Source organism: Ovis canadensis, chromosome 13, assembly GCF_042477335.2.
Source record: "Ovis canadensis isolate MfBH-ARS-UI-01 breed Bighorn chromosome 13, ARS-UI_OviCan_v2, whole genome shotgun sequence".
Classification (NCBI taxonomy): domain Eukaryota; kingdom Metazoa; phylum Chordata; class Mammalia; order Artiodactyla; family Bovidae; genus Ovis; species Ovis canadensis.
This window is the reverse complement of record NC_091257.1, coordinates 19068341-19093390: the sequence shown is the minus strand read 5'-3', so window position 1 is coordinate 19093390 and position 25050 is coordinate 19068341. Positions and strand designations below refer to the sequence as shown.

Genomic DNA, 25050 nt, shown 5'->3' with positions numbered 1-25050 from the left:
TGATCCAGCAATCCTACTCTTGAGCATATATCTGGAAAAGATGAAAACCTGAACTGAAAAAGATACATGCACCTCAGTGTTGATAGAGGGGCTTCCCTGGTTGCTCAGATGGTAAATAAAGAATCTGCCTGCAATGTGAGAGACCTGGGTTTGAGCTCTGGGTGGGAAAGATCCCCTGGAGAAGAGCATGGCAACCCACTCCAGTATTCTTGCCTGGATAATTTCATGCACAGAGGAGCCTGGTGGGCTACAGTCCATGGGGTCGCAGAGTCCAACCTGACTGAGCGACTAACACTTTCACCTTCAATGTTCATCGCAGCACTATTCAGAACAGCCAAGACATCTGTCCATCAACAGATGAATGGATAAAGCAGATGTGATATGGAATATTATTCAGCCACAAAAAGAATGAAATATTGCCATTCGCAGCAACATGGATGGGTCTAGAGATTATCATACCGAAGTGAAGCCAGACAAAGATAAATATCATATGAGAGCACTTATATGGGGAACCTAAAAAACAATAATACAAGCCAACTTATTTGTAAAACAGAAACAGACTCACAGCCAGAGGAAAAAAAATCTTGTGGTTACCAAAGGCAAAAGGGGAGAGGAAGGGATAAATTATTATAGAAGTATGGGATTAAAAGATACATACCGCTATATATAGAATAAACAACAAGTGTTTACTGTATAGCAAAGGGAACTATAGTCAGTATCTTGTGATTATCTGTAAAGCAAAGCATCTGAAGCTATACACCTGAAATAACACAATACAGTAAGTCAACTGTGGTTAAACTGAAACAGACAGGCCTCCACTGCGGCCTGATTGGCCGCCTGTCACTTTCACCTTCTCAGCAACCGAGCCCTGAGTAGTCAGGGCCTGCACTCCGGAGCCACACCCCCTTGATTCCCCTGCAGCACTTTCTTCCTTGAGTGCTGGCGCCAATATCTTCTGCCTGGGCAGTGTTAGGCTCACACCACTGTGGCTCAGTAGCAGTCACTGGGCTTTGGGGTTTAGACAGGCCTGGATTCTCAGTTCTGCCACTTACTAACTCGTGAAAGTTTCCAAAATGCTCTGTGCCTCAGTTTCCCCATCTGCAAAATGATGATAAGAAATGTGTGTCACTTGGTCAGTATTCACAGAAAGGGACGGCAGCAAGAAAGAACGCACTCTGTATTTTTCTAAGTCACATGAGACCAGAATTCGTTAAAACGTGAAGTCCAGCTAGATTTCAATGACTGTCTCCATTCACACTTAAAAAAAATCTTTTGGCCATACTGCACAATGCGTGGGATCTTAGTTCCCAGACCAGGGATCAAAACCCTTGCCCCCTGCCTTGGCAGCATGGCCTTCTTCTCACTTGGTGGCACTGGACCACCGAGGAAGCCCCTCATTCTCTCCTTTGAACTGCACCTGTGTTAGAGAAGAGCCAAGGGCTGTTGGAACTGGTGGTGGACGGTCCCTAGAGACTCCTAGCCCCTAGTTATTTGACCAAACACTAATCTAGGTCCTACTGTGAAGGGTTTTTTTTTTTTTTTTTTTTTTACATAATTAAAGTTCCCAAATCAGTTCATCTTAAAATGCAATGGTTATCCAAGTGGAGATTTAAAAGCAGGGAGTTTTCTCTGGCTGGTTACAGAAGTCAGAGAGATTCAAAATAGGAAAGGGATTCAGCACAAGGGGTTTCTGCATTAGGTCCTGAGAAGAGCCAGAAGATGCTGAGCGCTGCCCCCGGCCAGCCACCAGCAGACCTGTTACCCATGTCTCTGACTCCGAGTCATTCCTCCCATGGCGGAGCTGCCTGAGGACGCTTTTCTAGATGCCCCCGGCTCCGCCCAGGCAGGCTCCACCCTGCTCTGCAGGGTCACGGAGCAGAGGGCACGGCAAGAGGCTCACAGGCAAGCATGCGAAGGAGAATATACACAGCAAAGCAAAGCTGCGGTTTCACAAGCCCCTGTCCACACCGGCATCATTTGGGGAAGGTCTTCCAGGCCCCTCCTGCGAGAACACATTCCCAGCTCTGGCACTGTGTGTCCCATGGAGATTGGAGGTCGTCCTGATCGACCATCCCCCTCCTCCCTCTGACAGCAGGCACAGACGGATGGGTTGGTCTCAGTCCTCCCAGGCACCCACGGTGGGTTTGGGAACGAGCACTCCACATTCTTCTCACCAGCTGAGCCTGTGGAGGAACTGAAAGGGCCATAGGAGCCACTGGGCCTAGAAAAATCCCCAGCCAATCCATCACCTGCTCCTCTGGAGAAGGATCTGTCTGTCTGTCCAACCGCAGATCCAAAGGCAGGTGGAGAGAGGCATGCGGGGCAAGTGAGAGCTGGGGCCGGGTCCACCCGGGTGTGTCTGTGAGCATGTCTGTGTGTACATGTCCACTCGTTTGTCTGTTGATGAGTATGTGTCCACAAATGTGTATCCAGGATTGTGTCCGTGTCTGTGTCCGTGAGTGTGACTGTGTAGATGTGTCCATGTTTGAGTTCATGAATGTGTCTGTGTCCATGAGTGTGTCTGTGTGCATGTGTCCATGAGTGTCTATCAGTGTGTGCATCCACTAGTGTGTCTGTGTCCACCAGTGCATCGTGTGCCGTGTGTGACTGTGTAGATGTGTGTATGTATGCCCATGTGTAATGTCTTTATGTGTGCATCCACTACTGTGTGCCTGTGTGTCCACTAGTGTGTCTGTGTTCGTGATTATGTCTGTGTGTGTCCATGAATGTGTCTAAGTGTGTCCATGAATGTGTATGTGTATCTGTGTGTATGACTGTGTCAGTGTGTGTCTGTATGTCTTGTGTTCATGAAGGTGTGCGTCTGTGTTCATGAGGGTGCGTGTCTGTGTTCATGAGGGTGTGCGTCTGTGATCATGACTATGTACGTATGTCCATTTGTGTCTAAGTGTGTACCTGTGTCTTTATGTCTGAATGTGTGTCTGTGTGTGTGTGCGCATCCACTACGTTGTGTCCCTGAATGTGTGTGTCTGCAGGTCTGTGTCTGTGTGTCCAAGAATGTTTGTGTCTAAGTGTGTCCATGTGTCTGTATGTCTGACTGTGTGTCCGTGTGTGTGTGTGTCCATGAGTGTGTGCGCATGTGTCTAAGTGCAGAGACCGGACTGGTAACATAAGACTGGCGAGAGGGCGTGGGAGCCTGGGACCTTATTTATAAAAGCTCTTCTGCCCCGAAGCAAGTCAGACTCCCCGCTGAGGAGCTGCTTTTTCTTCCTCCCTTTTGAGCCTCGCTGCTCAGCTGACCTCTCCCCCCCAGAGGTCACTGCTCCGCTCGCCCTGGGCACCTCGCCTTCTGGGACTGGATCGCTGTGGAAGCCTGCAGAGCAAAGAATTCATCGGTGCTGATTTCTGAGAGAAAAGCTGTAGTAAACCTCATGAAGCAGCCTTTTTTCTTTTTTTTAAAGAAATATATGCATGTTATGATCTTTGGGTAACTGTGGAAAAAACAAAACAAAACAGAAGGCAAACACGAAAACTGCATAGCATGACTCCCCTCCCACAGCCTGCTTCACCTCCGAAAATAAATCAGGCTGGGGGATGAATGAGGCTTTACGAAATGTAAGTGAACTTAAAACACAAGGTCAGCATCTCTGTCCTAGGTAATCCTTCCAAGGATGAGAAATTCTCCTCTTTTTCCCACAGGGTTATTTCAAATGTGCTTTCTGAGCCAAATTATTTTAAAAGCGTTCTTTCTTCCACTGCCCTGCTAAGCGTGAACTTGAGATTCACACGCACTTTTGAGAGCTTATTAATGATATTAATGATCATGGATCAAAGGCAAAGCCCAGACAATTACTTAGGTGCTTTAAAAACCCATCTTCTGTAGGAGGGTAACAACGTCTCAGTGCCAGCAAAGAGGAAGCTGGGCTCTGATGTGTCGAGTGTAAAGCTCCAGAGCTAACTAATGTGGGGGACTTGCAGGAGAGAGAACAGGTCTCTCTGCAGGAGTAAAACGTGGGCCTACTGGTACCTTGTCACCGAGGCCTTTTCCAGGCATGTCAAAGTAGAGACGTTTCGGTTTGTTTTGGAGTATCCCTGCTTCACAACGTTGTGGTAGTTTCTGCTGTACAGCAAAGTGCGTCAGCTGCACGTACACACGTGCCCCCTTTCCCCCGGGCATCCCCACCCCCACCCCACCCCCAGGGCGTCACAGAGCCCGAGCTGAGCTGCCTGTGCTCCACGCAGTGCCCCACCGCTGTCTGTCAGGCCCAGTTCCGACCTGCACAAAGCCCTTCTGCTCAAGGATACTCAGCTCTTGGTAGACCCTGCCTCTTCTAGCACCCAGTATTGAGACACACAAAAACTGCCTCCCCTACTTTTAAACAGTTCTGAACTATGGCATCTCATGGGAATTTGAGGAGCTTTTACAACTGCCAATGCCTAGGCCAAATCTCAAGGATTCTGACTTAACTAGAAGCTGCCGATGACCCAGAAGGTCCTTCCAGTGTGTGGCCAGTGTCCGTACTCTGAACCCATTTTTAAACAGACGAGTTTTAACGCATAGAGTGGTATGTTTACCTTGGGGTTCTACGGAGCCAGGCGTGGCACTTACTGTTAAAGATTATTGGACAGATGAAGAAACCGAGACCTGGGAGGTTATGTGACTTGTCTCCAAACCACAAGAACCAATTGGTGGCAAAGTACCAGGGTTGGCAGCAGCAGCAGACAGGGAAGAGTGGCTTTCCTGGGCTGGCACTTGGGGCCTGTGACCGAAACACCAAGAAATGGCTTGGGTGCAGTGGCTCTCAGCGTTTCCGCACAACTAGTCAGGTGTATCATCCCAATCTGATATTGAAATGCTTCTAAAAAATTATGTATAGGATCCAAAGGCAAATATATTTGCAAGCAACCAGAGAGGCCTCGAAATCTGTCATAAGAGGCAGCGCAGAGAAAGAGGCGGCCCAGGACTTCACTCAGTGCTGCACTTCGAAAATGGAAAGGAATCCCCTTGGGAAATGTCAAGATTCTCTGGAAAGAAGTCAAGGTCACATACTTTAACCCCTCACTAGAGGAGTCTATCTCAGCTCACAAATGGGAGAAGTGGGAATATAGCTACATTGTAAAGACCACCCCTAATCTTACATTTAATCACAACATCTGCACAGGGTGTTCCAGGCCTAAAGTTTTAGGGCCAATGGTTCAAATGAGGAGCTCCTTTGATTATTTTAACAGTCGTCAAACCATCAGAACTGCTCCAAGGAGGAAAAAGTCTCCAACGAATAAAAGATAATTTTAAATTGCGTGTTCAGAAAAGGGTATTTTGAATGCATATTCTTTGGGGTTAATTAATTCACTTGCTTTAAAGGAAAGTGATACACACTAAAACAATTTTATTTTTTATTCATGAAATAGGTTCATTTACAACTACACACAAATTTCATCCCTTAGGAATGCACAACCATTGAAACTATTTTAGTGCGTGTTAATCGCTCAGTTGTGTCCAACTCTTGCAACCCCATGGATGGTAGCCCGCCAGACTCCTCTGCCCATGGGATTCTCCAGGCAAGAATACCAGCGTGAGTAGCCGTTCCCTTCTCCAGGGACTCTTCCAGACCCAGGGATTGAACCCAGGTCTCCTGCATTGCAGGCAGACTCTTTACCACCTGAGCCACCAGGGAAACTATTTTAGTAGCTGAAACCAAACAAGAGAGTAAGGTCAGTGGGAGAAGAGAGCTCGCCTGGTGATGAAGGCAGCGACTGGCTGTCTCCCTTGACTGAAGAACATCTACTCCGGGGCTCTGTCAAATCCACACCGTTAGGGGACTTCCCTGCTGGTCCAGTGGTTCAGAATCTGCCTTCTGAGGTAGCACACGTGGGTTCAACCTCTGGTTGGGGAACTACGATCCCATGTGCTATGGGGCAACTAAGCCTGAGTGCCACATCTAGGGAAGGCTGTGTGCCACAACCAGAAAAGCTTGCACCCCGCAATGAAGAGCCTGCACGCTGCCATGACGTGAAGGCCCAGAGCAGCCACAATTAGAAAAACGAAAACAAAAACACACCCTTAGTTGCCTGGTCGGGTGCTCATTTTACTGATTTGTTTAATTAACAAGATTTTTAATAAGTTACTGTAACAGCAATCATGCTGCATAACACAACTTACATGATTCAATCCAACCCTGAAACTGAGTAGTTCTTGACAGTTAAAGGCAGTAACTTCATCCACTCCAGTCCCCTCAGTTCAGCTGCACATTGACATGTATTTGTTCCGTGTCTTGTTAAGTAAACTCAGAAACCAACTGAAAGGGAGTTCTGCAGATTTCTGAGGATCTAATTATACCATAAATTGTAATACCCATGATCTATATGGTTAGACCTCTGCCCTGAGTGATTATCTGAATTAACTTCACTTTACAATGCTTAATTTATTTGGTACCGAAGAAGACTTTAAACTGTTTAACAGAAATCAGCTTAACTTTCTTTCCCTACTTGTTCCAACACGTTTCAATTGATCTGTATTTCAATAACAAGGTTTGAACTCTCCTGTCCTGACAAACCATGCATGGAAATTTCCTCATGAAAGAAAAGAAGAAATGAAAAGGATTTCTATATGCAAGCCATAGCACAGCATGCTGGAGAGCGGTGCTGCCTCTCAGGAAAGCCACGGGAAGACCAGTCACCAGAACTGTGTCAGACTGCAGCGGGGCCTGCCCGGAGTGAATTCGAGGCCACGGGACGGCGGCGCCGTGACCCCAGCACTCTCCTGTGATGGTTCCCTTCCCTTCTGTGTGCTGCCCTCTCCCAGCTCGGCCTGAAGTCAAAGGCCACCAACATGCACAATTCAGGTTAAAGTCCAAATAAGACACTGAAAGCAAACACACTGATCCCACTGATGTTTTCAAGATATATCCTGAGAAACATTTTTTAGAGAGAAGCTATGTTCTTCATAAATAAAACTACAGAGGGCTTTTGGGACTCTTTCTTTTTATAAAATGAAATATATTTTCCCACTTTTTTCATTTAAAATGAGTGAACAAAAGCTGTAACATTTGTTCCTCTCTGCCCTAAAGTTTGCTCCTTTGCATTTCACAATTTACATGCATGGCTGGATGACACGTAACCTCCAGAAGCAAAGAAAAGAAAAATGTGGAAGAAAAGTCACACTGACTGTTCTCAGACATTTATGAATATTAAAAAAAAAAACCCCAATCTATTAGAAAGTCATTTGGAAGCACATGGAGATGAATTAGAAGCCATGACGTTGAGAAAGTTAGGGAGTTCAAAGTTATAACATTAATCAATAGGGTCCATATTTCTTCCAAGCATCAGAGTTACAGGCACTTGAATATACATTTAATTTGGGTTATTAAGTGAGTGGCTGAAGAACTTATTCTTTTTAACCAAGAATACTGACAGAGTCTCAGATTTGAAGATGAATTACTAAGATTATCAAGAATATCAAAACACACCCACTTCCAGCAGTAGGGAACCAAGTCTTCATTTCCCACCTAATAAGCAACAAAAAAACCTGGCAGCCATTTTCCCTTCTGAACTTCCAAATATCCAAAGAATCAAACAACCACTCAAGAAACAAGAGAACCAGGGGTGTTTCAGACATGTGGAAGGAAAATGCTTAAAGGCGAAATTCCTCAAGCACATGCCCCTGTGCAGAAGCGGAAAGTTGGTCCCTTTGCTAATACTGTTAAAACCCATGGACATGAAGGCTGTGAGAAAGACCCTACTGATCTACAGCCAAAAGTGCAATGACACAGCCTTTAAACAACTTTTCTGTTTTTAAATTTCAGCCGCACTGGCTTTTCACTGCATTGCACAGGCTTTTCTCTAGCTGCGGCACATGGCCTTCTCTAGCTGCCCCTCGGCATGTGGGATCTCAGTTCCCCGACCAGGGACTGAACCCGTGTGCCCTGCACTGGGAGATGGGAAGTCCCAAACTCAGTCATCATCGTATCCACAAATACACCAAACTCTAAAGCCAAGAATTTTCTTGAAAGATAATCATTAAACATACAAGTACTGGCTTTAACCACCAGGCCCAGGTTAACTAATGAAATAAAAAACCTGATAAAAACTTTCTCTGGTGCCTCCAGTTCAAACAGCTTCCCCTAGTTCTGGGGCAGGCAGCAGCTATTGGGATGGCTCTTCCTGATTCCAGACTCTTCCAGGGAGCTCAGTTTCTTGGCCTATTGCCTGGGTTGTTATTTTGTGCCCTCTCTGCCTAAACTACTGCAACAACTGTTTCTGTTTAAGACTCAACGACACACTGTGAGCCCATCTTCAGTGACAAGCACCCAGGAAATGGGTGACTCTGAGACGGGGCTCAGGACGGACCATGTTCTATCACCTCCGCAGGAGGGTTCTGCCCTGTGCAGTCTGCACTTCCTGGAGGAGTGGACTCAGCTGCACTGTGGTTGGTATTCTGCTGGGCTACCTCTTCTACTGTGGAGCCCAGTGAACGGAGTCACCTGGGGCAGGATTAATAGCTAGGAGGGAAGAGGAAGAGACGTCAGTAGGCAGGGCCGCCTTCCTGGTGGGGATGTTGAGGCTGGGGTCCCAGGAAGGGAAGAAGTCTCCAGAAGAGTCTGGAGCATCAAAGAAAGGGGCCTGCATCTGCAGCCAGGCATGGCAAGGAAGACTTAGCTTCATGACTCAAAATGGTGCCATGATATTCGGCTGCCTCTTCAGGAGTCCTGCCCTACAATCTAAGGAAAGGAGAGTTGGGGACGGACAGAATGAGCTGGGAGAAAGAAACCACTAATTAATCTTAAGCATGAACTTACACTGTATCCATTTCCATATTCTTTTATTTTGTTGGTCTTTTTTTTTTTTTTCTAACTCCTACACTTTGGGGAATATCTTGATTTTCCGTGTTACTAGGGAGGAGGTATTACTTCAAAGGACCACCCAATGTTGAGCAGGAAAAAAAGACACATTTGATGGGTGGCCTTTGAATATAGTTTCCTTCATTATTTCAGAATAAAACTTGGTTAAGAAAACCTACTGTAGTTGTCCATCCAAAATAAGTCATTGCTATGATTCACTACATGACATTTCAGCAAGCCCACTGGAGACAACAGTGGGTGATCCTGCAAATGGAAGGCTCCTGGTTTGAAATCTAAGCTGCCCGTGCTGCCTTCCAAGTGGGGAACTGCAAACTCTGCCCACTGAATTCCCCTCGGGCTTGGATCTGTTCTGAACTTCACCAGAGTCTTGAAGGTGGGGGCAGGGGCAAGGGGTAGGGACATGCCTGAACTACAAGAAAGAACAAGCCTCTCTGATGTCTCCCCCTAATGTCAGGCCAAACTATATGTAAATATCCTGCAACTCTTAGTGCAGTCACAGCTCCCAGGGCGCTGTGGCCACCATGCTTAAATGGGACCAGTACTTCACACCCTGAGCCAGGTGCTTCATAAGTCCGAGGGGGCATGACGGCTGCATGTCCACATGTGGGCCCTGCTGATGTGCTAGGGGCCAGGACAGTCAGGCTGCAGGAATCAGTCCAAGGGGGTCTGCAATTAGCCCGGGGGTTGCCAAACTTGAGCATGTTTCAGAATCACCCAGTTTCTCATTCTGTAGGTCTGGGTGGGGCCCAGGCTCTGCCTTTCTCACACACTTTCAGATATGACGCTGGGGCCGCAAGCAGTGGGGTGACCCGCAAGCAGATGGGGTGACCCGCAAGCCTGCTGCTCCACTGCTGCCTGATTCAGGCTGCAGGGCAGGAGGATTGGCCGGCAAAGAGAGCACCACGGTCACTGCGGGCTTCATCTAGGGATGCAGCGAGGCACACCACTGGTTTCTTCCTGCGCTTCCTTTATGGATGCTGTCGCTGCCAACAAAGCCAATGGTTCTTTATCACCAAAGTAAGTTTCTGAAGTTAAAGTGTGAGCCAGAAAGGAACAGTGCTGTCAGAACAAGCTCCTGGAGGCTGCTGGTTTGAAAGTTAAGTCCAACACAGGTACGTAACTTCTACTGAAAATGATCATTTAAATTCCTGTAAGTCATGGCTTCTAGGCACACTGCTCATTTGTCCCAGGTCTGGTCACGACATCCTCCACGATGAGGTTGCAATCCTCTTCTGTGAGCAAGTAGCTGCTTCCACCCTTTTCTTTTCTTGGTTGGGCTGCCCTGAGTCAGAGCTAAGCTTTCAGTGTTTGTGGCTGAGTTGTGCCTGCCCTGGCTTATTTTTCGTAAGATGTCTGGAGGAGAGAGTTTTCCAAAACATGCAACTCTTCATTAGATGCAGTTTCTGCCAAATCTTGTTTCAAAAGCAACCCCGGATCTGACAGCTCTCAAGTTGGCAGGACCCTGGCAGCTTTCCTTTTCCCACTATTATTTCCCTCGGGGCTAATCGATCACTTCCAAGAGAAACTCTCTTGTGGTGGTCGGCGTCTCCCGCAGGGTTGCGCTTCCTGCGTTTCTGCGGTGCTCCGGCCCCTCGTGGACTCTGCTTTGGACTGGGGAATGCTGACTCACAGCCACAGACAAGGCTCCTGCTTAGAAGCCCGGTCTGCAACCGCACCCTGGGATGAGGTTTCTGCTGCTCCTGGCCAGGCCTGATGACCTTTCTCCAGCTTCAGAGCAGGAAGCCCCTGGTGGGTCTCAGACGCCTTCCTGTCATCCTCTGCCTGTCCCACGGCCGGGGGACTGGCTGAGGCTGGCCGGCCCCCCCTCCTCCACGCTCCCTCTGCAGCCACGGAGTCACTGGATGCTCCCACACTGGGCCCGTTGCTCCGAGATCCGCTCACGGCGCTGCTTTTTGTCTCAGTTCTGTTCACACTAAAACAAACAAAGAATTTTTTGATTTGTAAACCTGTGATGGCCAGGTTTCCCTCGGAGTCCCCATGTCATATTTCTTACACTTGAAGCAGGAGGCATGTGTTAACCTCCCTTCTCCTCACCCCACTGGCCAATCTCACAAAAAATCCCAAGTGTCTGTTGATATGCAGACTGGATCAACCAAGAGCTGTCACAGTTTCCTACACACTGGGACACACTTTACTTATTGATCATTGGCAATGGCATTTTAATGGAGTTCATATTTTAACTAAGGCAGAGAGGCATTCATTTCAGATGTTAAATATCAATATTACCTATATTTGATATATTGATTTTTTCCCCAGAAGCAAATACACAAAGCAAAGCCTCTGTGTGTGTTTGTGTACATACAAGCATGTTCTTTTACGCACATACACACTCTTCTGTAACACACAGAAACTTTTTAAACGTTCCCTTTTCTATAACACACATACAACAGATAAAGCAGATTGTACTGTGTGACATTCACTTGGAGGTGCAGGATAGAAGCTGGCCAGGGAGATTGTACAGACCAGAGATTTTGGCACATATTTGTAGACTTGTGAATGGAAAGAAGTTTCTTGGACCACTGAACTCAAAATATTGAGGCTGAAATATTTCTTTAGGTTCAGCTTTCATCTGGAAACCAATACATGTATTCATATTCTTACTACAGCTATCGTTCTCTCAAAGATTATTATAATGACACGAGGGTCAGAAGAGGCCCCTGAGGAAGGCAGCGCATGGTTCCCAATCTGTCCGGGGCTGCTTGGAAAGGTGCACGAAACACCATCAACAGGTGCTTTTCATCTTCAAAGTGCTTGCCACTAATTACTCCTTGCAACATACCTGTGAAGCCAGGCCTTGTTTCCCCCTGTCCAGAAAGCAAGAGAAAAAGTCTGGAAAGTAGAAAAAGTCCCAACTCTGTGACTTTGGACAGGATCAGTGTCTGAGGGCTTCTGTGATTAGGGTCTAGGCACTCTTGCTGAATTCTAGCCCTCATGTTGTGTCCCCATCTATATAGACAGTTTGGAGAGAAGAAGAGGAAACCCACGGGACCTACATTTCTTGCAGAACATTTCTCTTGGGCTCTGCCCCGGGAGGAAGTAGTTGTTCCACACACCCAGTACGATCCCCTGTCGCTCCGTGGAGAGCTCGTCCCGGCTGCTGCAAAAGACAACAAAGTCAACCAGTAATCTGTTAACTGCACAGGTGGAAAACATTTCCACTCCAAATACCCCAGTGAACGGATTTAGTTTGGTGAGGACAGGATGAAACTACATAGTGTTAGGTTATTTTAATTTTTTTCAGTCTAGAATGTTCTATGGCAAACCTAGACAGTGTATTAAAAACGACATCACTTTGCCGAAAAAGGTCCATATAGTCAAAGCTATGGTTATTCCAGCAGTCATGTACGGATCTGAGAGTTGGATTATAAAGAAGGCTTAGCACTGAAGAAGTGATGCTTTCAAACTGTGGTGCTGGAGAAGGCTCTTATGAGTCTCTTGGACTATAAGGAGATCAAACCAGCTAGTCTGAAAGGAAATCAATACTGAATATTCAATAGAAGGATGGATTCTGAAGCTGAAGCTCCAATGCTTTGGCCACCTGATGTGAAGAGCCAACTCATTAGAAAAGACCCTGATGCTGGGAAAGATGGAAGGCAGAAGGAGAAGGGAATGGCAGAGGATGAGGTGTTTGGATGGCATCACCGACGCAGTGGGTATGAGTTTCAGCAAGCTTCGAGAGATGGTGAAGGACAGGGACACCTGTCATGCTGCAGTGCATGGGGTCACAGAGGCGGACCCAAATTGTCAACTGAACACCACCACTTCACTTGGATTCCAAGTACACGTTTCATTCGTGAATGTGTGCCACAAACAGGCAAGATGGTGACTCCAAGCCATCCGGGAACTCTCGGCCAGAACCGAGAGCTCTGAGGCCTGGGATGTGAGGATGCCCCAGTCAGGCGACCATGTGGCCGTGGGCCTGGCCTTCCAGAGAGACCTGGGGCCACAGGGGTCTGTACTCCGATGAACTTTAGAATTCTCACATCTTCTCTATCTATAAAAACAGAGTATGGCCTTTGCAAAAAATGTCAAGAGTTCAGCCTACCAATACTGGTATTTTGAAAACCAGATTTTGAGATTCCTGGTTACTAAAACACTCCCGAGTTTTTTTCCCCTTAAAATAACAGCACTAACATGGTTTTAGATAGTTCTGAGGTTATCTATCTATCCATACACATGGAAGCTTCATAAAGAAGTAGCTATAAAAAGTTAAAATCTCCCAACCCTCATCAATATTGACCAATTTCTTTCTTTTGGAAAGTTGTTTCCTTTTGGTTAGCACATAGATAATTCAGACAAGGTGTTAAATTCTATCAATTGCTAGTACATTTCTCAGTACCCTTCTCCATCAAATTTTATAGTAAAATGTTGCTGCCACAAGGAGTGGTATTGGTAAGGTACCAGCAGACCTACACTGGAAGTAAGATTGACACCCCAGAGAGCCTGGTAGGCTGCAGCCACTGGAATCATATCTGCATGTCCCACAGAGTGATGCCATGAGCTTCGTCCAATCACTGCCCTGCACCACTGAGCACCAACCTTTTGCTCTCATGAACTCACCGGCGTTTTAGACCTGGACCAATGTCACTCAGGGTCTAGTTATAACCCAAGTCAGTTTTAAGAGTTAGTAAACAGAATACAATTGGTTTTATTGGATTATACTGCATTTTGGGGCTTCCCGTATGGCTCAGCTGGTAAAGACTCCAACTGCAATGTGGGACACCTAGGTTCGATCCCTGGGTTGGAAAGATCCCTCGGAGAAGGGAAAGGCTACCCACTCCAGTATTCTGGCCTGGAGAATTCCACAGACTGTATAGTCCATGGGGTCGCAAAGAGTCAGACTTACAACTGAGAGACTTTCACTTTCACTGCATTTTAATGCTAGTCCCTTTTCTTTCCCTTAAGACTTCCTGTTATTCAGTCGCTAAGTCGTGTTCCATTCTTTGCAAACCCCAAGGACTGCAGTATGCCAGGCTTCCTTGTCCTTCACTATCTCCTGAAGTTTGCTCAAACTCATGTCCATTGAGTCAGTGATGCCCATCCAACCTTCTCATCCTCTGTCATCCCCTTCTCCTCCTGCCTTCAATCTTTCCCAGCATCAGGATCTTCTCAAGGAGTCAGTTCTTTGTATCAGGTGACCACAGTATTGGAGCTTCAGCTTCAGCATCAATCCTTCCAGTGAATATTCAGGATTGATTTCCTTTAGGACTGACTGGTTTGATATCCTTGCTGTCCAAGGGACTCTCAAGAGTCTTCTCCAGCACAATTCAAAGGCATCAATTCTTTGGCACTCAGCCTTCTTTATGGTCCAACCCTCACATCCGTACAAGAATATCAAAAAAAATCATAGCTTTGACTATACAGACGTTTATGGGCAGAGTAATGTCTTTGCTTTTTAATACACTGTCTAGGTTTGTTGACCCAAAAGTGTTAGTTTAAAAGTTAAATGACAGAGAAAGAGAGGAAGAGAGGGAGAGACAGAGATTGAGATTTATGTGTGAAACGCTTCTAAACATGCCTTGTAAGTACAGTAGATTTCCCCCTTACAACCACACCCTGTAAAGTGCTGTAGTTTCAGAGCTGCACAATTAACATAAGGAGCATGAGTCAGGCTTTGAACAACTCTGTGGGAACCAGAAAGCCTTTTCCTATTAGGAATGATGTAAATTCCCCAAGGCTGGAAGAAGTCCACAACGGAGGGAGACAGGGTCATAAATAACAACAATGGATACTGCACAGACCACAAAACATGAGGCCGTGATACAGACACTCTTCGCATCTCACACTGGATTCAACCGCTGCCTCGATTTATTTATTTTTTAACCTTAAAGAGCACTCTGCATTTCCTATGGGAACTTCAAAAACACCTCTAAAAAACAGGACAATGGACTCTCATCCCGAATTCTTCTAACAATGGAGGAAAATGTCCTTGGAAGAGAAAAACAACAACAGCAGCAGCAAGAGTGACAGAAGGAAATGTCCAGCTCGAAAAGTGCAAAGCCTGTGACTTCATATTTTCAAAGAAAGAAAGAAAAAGGCAAGGCAGGGTCTCCTGCTTACAGATTAAAACCACATCTGGCAATTTGTCAATTTGTCAAAGGAGGCATATTTACATTTGTATGAAGACTGGGTGGGCAGGGGAAAAAAGAGGTTAGACTCCTTCAGCCCTTGAACTGTCAGAGCTCATTAGAAATCTCTCATTCTCACATCTCCAGGGTTATTCACACCCCTTGGTCACCACACTGCAGCCTCCCGGTGCCCTGAACAAGTACTCTAGGGAAGCAGCTCTCACCTGGGAACAGGATATCCCATGGGACTCATCCTGATTACTAATGGTGTCTCACATCTGGCATCAAAATGCAACTGTAGCTTATCCAGAGGCAAGACTCTTAGGGCTGTGAAGGTATCAAGTGCCTCCGGGGCTTACCTGGGTGACACTGCTTCTTTCCAGATTCTATGTGACTAACGACCCTGACACTATCTGCAAAGAAGACAAACAAACACAACATACTTCAAAAGGCTACCGGTAGGCTGTCCCCGAGACTTGGGTTCAATCCCTGAGTTGGGAAGATCACCTGAAGGAAGGCATGACAACCCACTCCAGTGTTCTTGCTTGGAGAATCCCCTGGACAGAGGAGCCTGGCGGGCTTCAGTCCATGGGGTCGAAAAGAGTCAGACACGACTGGGCGACCAAGCATAGCGCAGCACAGCACAGGCTGTCCAAAGTCCAGAGAGAGCACCCCACGGGGATTCAGGATTTAGGAGACAGGTAAGCCAAGAGGATTGCTTTGGGCCCTCATCGGTCACCAGTGATCGCTCACCACTTGGATGCTAGCTCGGAGTCCAGCTAAGGAATACAATGCTGCAACTATGGCCAGCCCCCTCTCTCAATTATTTATCTTTGGTAGTACTTTGAGGATTGTGGTTTTAAAAATTTCCACCCGTGAAAGTGAAAGTGTTAGTCACTCAGTCATGTCTGACTCTTTGTGACCCCATGAACTGTAGCCCACCAGGCTCATCTGTCCATGGAATTTGGGTTGGCTTATAAAGCTGTACACATACAGTTTCAGGGAAAAAAAAACAAAAAACAAAACAGCAGTAGGGCAAGGCTATTGGACCCAGAAGTCTAATTAGGGAGATACCCTCCTCAGCAGCTTCAGCAGCCCATGTGGGTGCCCAGAGCAAGCGGTCAGGCCTGCCTCCATCCCTGGGGATGCTCTGGAGACCAGAGTGTATGCATATGAAGTTGAGGACAGCCAAAGCCACGTGCTCCAGCACGGGTTCAATGCGAAGGCTGAGTAGGTTAATCTGAGTATGGTGGGGTGGGCATTACCTCCAGTGCTGTCCAGTCTGACCTGGGAGACATATTTTAAATTCTTAAGATACAAAAGATGACACAGAAAGTAGCCACCAGAATGAGTTGTGTTGAAATATATTGGGTTGGCCCAAAAGTTCATTCAGCGAAAACCTGAATAAACTTTTGGGCCAACCCAATAGTTAGAAACACTGGTGGATGTTCAAATCACAGAGCAAGTTTAAATTGTGGACAAATCAAGGATTTACTTACTTGAGTATGACTACTTTTGAATAGGATACTGTTGGGTTAATGAGGGATGGGGAGTGAAGCTGGCCTAAAGGGACATTAAAAATACTCACTCTTCATTCACATCCTCCTCCAGGAGTGCACACAGTGCAGCTGAGCCTCCCAAAGGCTAGTGGGAAGACTGGCTGCTCTCAGAGGCTTACAAAAAAAAAAAAAAAAAAAGAAAAGATTCCTGAGACCCGTCCCTGGAAGTTCTGACTCACAAGATCTGGGGTGGGGCTACGAGAGCTACATTTAGGTTCCCAGGTGACTCAAGGGCTGCTGATAACACATGGAAGTGCCATCCTCAGAGCAGAGTGACAGGCACACAGTGTAGAGTTGCTCGCCGCGGCGGCATCTGGCAGAGGGTGGCCCAGGTGTGTCAGGCCTCAAAATAACCTGAGGAGCTTGTTCAAAAATGTGCAGGAGTCGACCCCAGAATCTACTGCATTTTGGGTCTCCAAAGTGGGGTGGGGTGAGGGCATGTGAATTTTAGGTAAGTTTCCCAGGGATCCTGATGCCCAGCAGAGTTACTAAATTCTTGTCCTACAAGGGTGTGAAACTGAAAACTGAGCAGAGTCATCCAGTTGGCACCACTGGACTCGGGGCCCGGCACTGCAAGAGGTCCTTGAGGACCTAGACCTGGAAAGTACATGGACCCAGAGAACATGCTCTTCCTCTCATGGGGTCCCCATCCCAGTGGGGAGGACAGCAAGCAAACACACAGACAGTGTCAGCTGATGACAGTGTCACGAGGAGAAACGCACCTCGAAGGGGTTGCTGGGTGGTCAGGGAAGGCTGTGGTAGGTATGAAGGACAGCTTTTCCCAGAGATCTGTGTGGAGGATGGGCCACTTATGAAGAAGAGGGGCAGGGGAGAGGTGCACAAATATTGTGTGTAGGTATGTATGTGTTGATGATGACGGTAAGGCCACTAGAAGATCCCAAGAAAAGAGACTTGGTATTTTGAAAGGATCACCTTGGGTATAATGGAGGGAAGAGGGGGAGGCAGGGAGGCCGGCGATGAGGCTACTGTAATGGTCCACCCGAGGATGGCAGGTCTTGGAGGAGGCAGGTGGTGGTGAAAAGTGGTTTGACTGGAAATCAAGCAGACCCAACAGAATGAGCTGATGGACTAGATACAAAGAGTGAGAGGGAGAAAAAAAGTTGAGGATAACTCCATGATCTGTGGATGAAGGAAGTTACCCTTTAACAATACAAGAAGTACTGGTTTAAACAGCTGGATGAGGGAAGTTACCCTTTACCAATATAGGAAGTACTGGGGGCGGCAGCGGGCAGGCTTGGGGAAATGAAACCAAGAAGCCCGTTTTAGGTATGTAGGCTTTAAGAGCTGTCCTGGACGTCTAAATGGAGATGCTGAGCAGGTGGTTAACCTACAGCTTCCAGAGAGTTCTGTCTGCAGACACCAAACTGGGAAGTCCACAGAGGTGGTAAGCACTTAAAGGCTTTGTGTGGATGAGCTCCGGGGGAGTGCCCTTGGGTGAGAAAACAGGTTGAGAGGACATGGAGGATTCAGAAAGGAGACTAGGAGGGAATCTTCAGGGAGGAGAGGGAAGAGGCAAGGTAACCTGGTGTCCCTGGAGACAACAGGAGAAAAGGGCTTCATCAACAGTGACAACCACGTCTAAGCCTGCTGAACATTTAGGACTGAAAAGTTATTAGAGGACGGTGATTTGACAAAAGTTATTTTTGGTGAAGTGCTGGGACCTAAGTGTGCCTGGAAGGGGTTCAAGAGTGAAGCGGAGGCACAGTGGAGACAAGGACTCTCAGGTAGAAATATAACCTGAGCTGTGCAGGCAACTAAATCTTCCAGAGACCAGTGAAAAAAACAGGAAATTGACGACACCAGATTTCAGTAACACACTGCTGTTGTTTAGTCACTGAGTCGTGTCTGACTCTTGTCACCCCGTGGACCGTAGCCTGCCAGGCTCCTCTGTCCATGGGATTCTCCAGGCAAGAACACTGCAGTTGATTGCCATTTCCTTCTCCAGGGGATCTTCCTAACCCAGGGATTGAACCCATGTCTCCAGCATTGGCAGGCGGGTTCTGTACCCCTGATCCACCAAGGAAACTGTATATTATCTTCATAACAAGTGATCAATATACGATTACTGAGAGAGTTTACCTTTGTGGACTGCTTTTGAAATCTGGGGTGTATTAGACACTTCCAGTACTTTCTCACCTGCTTAACAGCCAGATGTGGCTGGTGGCCACAGCACTGGCCAGCACAGGTGCGGATGACACCTTTGAGGAGTTCTGCAGTACAGGGGAAGCAGAGACACAGGGTGGTAGCTGGACTGGGCCAGGTGGGTAATGCAGTTAGGGATAACTCTGGAGCAGGCCTATCTGGCCAGAAGTGATCAGCCACTACGTGTGAACCTGAAACTGAGTGCCAGGCACTGCTTTAGAAGCTTTGTGTGTATTCACCAATGCCACCTTCAAAACCGCCTGGGGAGACAAGGAGTTTTGTCATTACCATGTCCCACTGGCGGATGAGCAGCATGACCGAGCGCTGCTCACCTGAGAGCGTGGCTTCTGCTGGGAATGTCATGCTGCAGACCCCCAGGATATCAGTGCCAGCCGAGGGGCACAGAGCCTGGAGGCCGTGAGGTCAGGCACTGTGTGGGCACGAGTGTCACAGCCCACACCAGCCACGCCGCCCACCTGCTGCCTGGAGCACGGGCCCCCCCTCTCAGCCCCGGTTAGATGGTATGATAGAGCCGTCCCACCAAATGCTTGTGTCCAGGACTGAAAACATCCTGTTGGGTATGAAGGCAATAAAGGGAGAAGGGGAAGAAAAGACCCTCAATGTTGTTAAGAATTTTTCTCACAGTAACACTTAATGTAGCAGTATGGTACTCGCAGTCTTTATCTTTTCAGAGTTGGATCCATTTTCTCATGGTTTTATACACAAGTTTCTTCAGATTCTGTTTTCAGTTCAGTTCAGTCGCTCAGTCGTGTCCGACTCTTTGCGACCCCATGAATGGCAGCACACCAGGCCTCCCTGTCCATCACCAACTCCCAGAGTTCACTCAGACTCATGTCCATCGAGTCCGTGATGCCATCCAGCCATCCCATCCTCTGTTGTCCCCTTCTCCTCCTGCCCCCAATCCCTTCCAGCATCAGAGTCTTCCAATGAGTCAACTCTTCACATGAGGTGGCCAAAGTATTGGAGTTTCAGCTTTAGCAGGATTCTATTTTGTTTACTCCCAAATGAAAATAATTAACAACTCAACCAGGACATTTTAAAAGTAGGTAATCCATGGACTAGCAGAATATGCAGCCTAAGTCACAGTCATAACGTGGCTGTCTCTGAATTTCTCATGATCACATCTGCTGAGAATGGAACACTCAGAACCGATCAAACGGGCTCCATGCTCCTGGGATGCGGGGTGGAGCACAGAGGCAAAGGGGGCAGAAGTCAAGGAACGGACCCCTTGATGGCTGGTCCCAGAGCCACTTCCTGAAGCCCCTTAGAGTTGGTTCATGATGGTGCAGGGAATTTAACTGCAGCGAGGTGTATGAAGCACACTTTGGAAACTGGAAAGGGCTGAACATGTTTTCTTGACATTGTTGTGAAAGAAAATCTGATGCCTGCACAGACCATCTGGGTTTATAAGAAGGTGAAGGATGCTTTGTATCTATGGGAAGCTTAGGTGATTAAAGTCCTTTTCCAACCCCTCACTGGGGCCTCACTGAGTATCTGACAGACAGGTTGTGTCCCTGTTTGATGCCACAAGACCCAGGCGGCTAAGTGTCTCGGGCCACACATCTAGCTGGGCCAGGACTGAGGAAGAAGGCCTGGTCCCCTACAGCACCCTCCCCATCGTGCCCGGGGTCATCTGCTGTCCTGGCACTATGTCACTGTGGCGTCTGGACAGGCCCTTTGTCTTCTCTGAGCATCAGTTTCCTCATCTACTCTTTTTTAAAGTGGGGGGATAATGATGGTTACACAGTGGGCACTCACCATCTCCTGGAAACGGATTTCTCTCTTAGGGAATCATGTCCCCAAGGTCCTTCCAATGTCCAGGCATTTCAGGAGGCCTCGTGTACAAGCCTGACTCCAGAAGTGGGCCTGTGACCCAGGCCAGGCCAGTCAAGTCCAGAATTTGTGAGCCTCACAAAGACGCATGGACTGCTGGGGCCTGGAGTGACCAGGACCACTACCACACACAGGCTGAGCATGAAGTCAAACAGCGTGGAAGGCAGAGCCAATGGACTGTGAGATACAGTCCTGATGAAAGTCTGTGCCTCTGATCAACATACCCACAGTGTGGGCTTTTGAGGCACATGAGCCAAAAACCTTCCTTTTTTTTCCTAAGCCATTTAGTTAGCTTTCCTGTTCCTTGAAAACTAAAAGGTTTAAGGCTGATATCATCTCTTCTTGGGTTTGCTGCACGGAACAAGCTATTGTATGCAACAGCCCTTCACAAATAATGAAAGTCCTTTGCAAACAATTAAAAGCAGAGCAGGGACTTCCCTGTTGGTCCAGAGGTCAAGAATCCACCTGCCAATGCAGGGGACAGGGGCTGGATCCCTAGTACAGGAAGATTCCACATGCGAAGGGGTAACTAAGCCCGTTTGCTACAGTTACTTAGCCTGCATGCCTAGAGCCCATGCTCTGCAACAAGAGTAGACACTGCAATGAGACGCTCATGGACTGCAACGAGAGGCAAGCCTCCACTCACTGCAACAAGAGAAAGCCTGTGCATAGCCATTAAGACCCAACACAGCCAAAAATAAATTTTAAAAATTTCTTTTAAAAATCAAAGCAAAAGTTATATCTTACTAGCTTATTTGGGGGGCAAATACTAATATTAAAGTAATAAACTGAAACTACTTTCAATTTTTCATGACCTTACAATAATAAAAGCACAAAGAAAAGTTATTCTTGTGTGATGCCTGATGAATTCCAAGTAGCCCAAGTAGCCCAAATAGAGCGTGAACTATGACAATGACTACAGTCTTGGACTATTGCTGCAACGTGGCCATGCAGAGGCCACGGTCCTAAAATGAGGAAGAGGTCTCTCTTTCCCAAATTTCACTTCTAAGATTTTCTTACATTATTTGGTATTTAATTAAGTGAAGGCAGTGAAAAGGAAAAATCAGGTGGGATGGAGCAGTCACGAACAATGAAAAGAAATACAGGAATAGACATGTGTGCATTGACTCACTGGAACCACAGCAAACAGGGGAATGAAGAGGAAACTGTTGTCTCATGGATCCCACTGCGGCCAGCAGATGCTTTCTCTACTTGTGATAATGGTGGAGGACAGCTGTCCTGAGACACTACAGAGAGAAGCACTTGGAGAGGGACCAGTCCTCCTGGGATGCTCCCCTGGCAGACACGCCCTCCTCCATCTCAGAGATGAGGACACTGACGACCATGAGGCCTTGTCATCTGCCCAGTTCCCACTGTGAGCGGGAACCCTTTCTGCTTCAGCAGGCTCCTCTGGCCCCTGGTCCCTCTGCTTCCCTACCCTCACATGAAAGGACACATCTCTAAGGCGAAGAGGAGCACATGTTTGCTGCTGCTACTGCTACTTGGGTTAACAGCAGACCCCCTAGCGTGTTTTTTAAAAAAAATTTAAAATACTTTTAAAAAGTTTTCATGTCTTCTCAATTGACGACTATGAAGCTACCTTGTACAGACCTTTGGGAGTACCAGTAAAATAGCTGCGAAGAATGCTAGCCTGAAAATGAAATTAGTGAAAAAAAAATCAAGGAAGAGATCTTGCAGGCAGTACACATTTCACAGGGATTTTCCAGTTTACACTTATCTAACCCTCGAGAGCCTAACGATAAATCCTAAACAACCTGGGGCCTCAGAGTTGAGTCTCTGGTGCTGCACAAGTGTGACAGAATTTGGATGCTCGAGAGAATATGTAGGTTTGCAACCAGTGCTTCTAAAGAAGGGAAGGTGCTCATCGAGCACTCTGAAAACTAAAGGAGAGCTGTTATAGTTTCGCCAGAAAAACATAAAAATTCACATCCCCCTTTAAAAAAAAATTCAGATGATTCATGAATCAGAGGTTTAATGCCCAGTTTAAAAGTTGAAGGGAAACAGCTGTGAAAAATAGAAACTTAATGGCAATCACCCCGGCAGAACTACCCTACCTCTTATTCAAAAATAACTTCCTGCGCAGAAGCCTGGGGCTGGAAACTGCCAGCACCTGCAGGAAGGTCGCCAGCCCTTCACTGGTGGTGGTTATCTCTACCCCAGCGCCTCCTGCGGCCGAGCAGGTGAGTCTGGACAGGATGGGAGAGGAGAGAGGTGAGGAAACGCGCGGGACAGCTGGGGGGTGGCAGGCCTGGCCAGCGAGGACCACTACGAGCCTGGCTGTTGGTGGGAAAGAGGCGTGAGAGCCTGAGCAAAGCCATTAGATGACTGTCTCATTTCACAATTCTGCTCGGAGCTGGCCCTCTGCCCAGGGATACAGAAGGAACAGCTCTTCCCATCTCCCTCGAACACAGACAGTGAGACCCCCTTTCCAAGTCTCCAATCTCATGATAGCAACAGCTTCTGTGGACGAGTCTGGGAACCTCGCCCCACATACGGCCTTGCTAGCTTGGGAAAGGAAGCACCGAATTCTAAATCATCTGTTTACTAATGAACGTTCCCGACAGGATCCCCTTGCACTTCGTCTCGGTCTGCGCTCTCTCACGGTGGGTGTTCTAGATAGAGCCTGTGTGCACTTTTAGGCACCCAGCCTGAAAAATCTGCTGTTTCCCAAATCCTCTGCACCTTAGAGCAGTGGCTGGGTCCTTCCTCCAAAACAGTGTCTCACTGGGAGTCTACTGGCAGCTACTGGAAAGAAAGGCATTTTAACTGGGTGGTCTCTCCCTCCTCCCCCTGTGGATGGTGGTGAGCAGATCTCCCACAGGAGGTCACGAGTTTATGCTTTTGCTGTGTCCCTCTGTCCATCACTGACTTGCTGGCTAAACGAGGATGTGTCACTTAACTCTTTGGTACTTCAGTTTTTATAGCTGGAAAATGAAGCTGGGTTGGCAAATGAGAGACGAAAAATAAGAACGGAGCTTCTTCAGAAGCTCACTAGCACAGAGGGTCAGGTGTTTAGCTCTTTGCTAATCTGGTATTGTTGTTCAGTCGCTAAGTCATGTCTGATTCTTTGCGACCCCATGGACTGACTACAGCATGCTAGGCTTCCCAGTCCTTCACTGTCTCCCAGAACTTGCACAAACTCATGTCCATTGAGTTGATGATGCCTTCCAACCATCTCATCCTCTGTCGTCCCCTTCTCCTGCCCTCAATCTTTCCCAGCATCAGGGTCTTTCCCACTGAGTCAGCTCTTTGCGTCAGGTGGCCAAAGTATTGGAGCTTGTTTCATCATTAGTCCTTCCAATGAATATTCAGGGTTGATTTCCTTTAGGATTAACTGATTTGATCTCCTTGATGTCCAAGGGGCTCTCAAGAATCCTTTCCAATACCACAGTTTGAGAGCATCAACTTTTGGGTGCTCAGCCTTCTTTATGGCCCAACTATCACATCCATACGTGACTACTAGAAAAACCATACCTTTGACTATACAGACTTTTGTTGGTAAATTGATGTCTCTGCCTTTTAATACGCTCTCTAGGTTTGTCATAGCTTTTCTTCAAGGAGTAAGCGTCTTTTAATTTCATCTAGCATTAATGGCATTTAAATGAGCTCTTCTTCAGGTTAAGAACAGGAAGAATGGTGAACGGGAATGATGAGAATGATGATGGTGATGACGATAATTAATACTGCATCAGGACTTTAGAATTTATAAGACATTTTTATATTTGTTGTTTCACTTGCATGGCAGGCATCACTTTTACTTCTTTTTTTTTTTTTGACTGTGCTGGGTCTTCGTTGCAGCACGCAGGCTTCTTTAGCTGAGCCACTAGGGCTCAGTAGTTGCAGGGCACAGTCCTAGTTGCCGTGAGGCATGTGGGATTTCAGTTCCCTGACCAGGGATGGAACCTGAGTCCCCTGCACTGGAAGGAGGATTCTAACACTGGACCAGGGAAGTCCTGGGCATCACTTTTTACTTTTGCTTAACAAATCCCAAGAAGCCAAATGATTTGTCCAACGTCATCAAGCGAGTGAGGGCAGAGGCAGTGGTCAAAGTCAGGTCCTGTAATTTCATGTTTGGTCCCCATTTCACTTGTTTTATTCCCTGTCATGTTTTCCCTAAGTCAATCAATCACCTAAGTGGTCATCAAAGGGAGACACCAGGTCTCTCAGAAGGAAAGATACATGACGGGGAAAAGGCCCGAAGGACCAGGGGGCACAGACACAGCCTGCACTAACTACCCTTTCCATCTTCCCCATTCTATCAACCCTCTCTAACTATTCTAAGCGAGCCAGTCTCATTGCTGAGTTATCTACGCTTTCTGTTCTAACTCGGCCAAGGGCAGGCTCCTTTGGAGGGCTGGAGACGGGGGACAGGAGACAACTTATTAACACACACTGCTGGCTAACTCTTTGGGAGAATTTTATTATTAGGAAAGGAGAACAAAAGCTCAGGCTACTGGAACATACAAGCAAAGGATAGCTCATCTTAAAAAAAAAAAAGATATTCCATGAGAAAAAGCTTTCTTATGGTCTCTGTCACTGTCTAAAAAA

The 25050-nt window shown here is 47.1% G+C and overlaps 1 protein-coding gene across 7 annotated transcripts in view; it reads right to left on the bottom strand.

The window, feature by feature from the left end:
- Positions 1-8774: 8774 nt before the first annotated feature.
- Positions 8775-25050, bottom strand: part of SLX4IP (SLX4 interacting protein) — a 210919-nt gene continuing 194643 nt past the window's right edge. For 4 of the 7 annotated variants that reach the window (XM_069547082.1, XM_069547086.1, XM_069547081.1 and 1 more), the window contains 2 exons: positions 11831-11934; positions 8775-10749 (listed from right to left, as the gene is read on the bottom strand). In XM_069547082.1, the coding sequence (XP_069403183.1) occupies positions 10443-10749; positions 11831-11934 (411 nt within the window). In that variant the 3' untranslated portion in view covers positions 8775-10442. The remainder of the gene's footprint in view (positions 10750-11830; positions 11935-25050) is intronic. The other 3 variants (XM_069547084.1, XM_069547083.1, XM_069547087.1) reach the window with 1 other exon arrangement.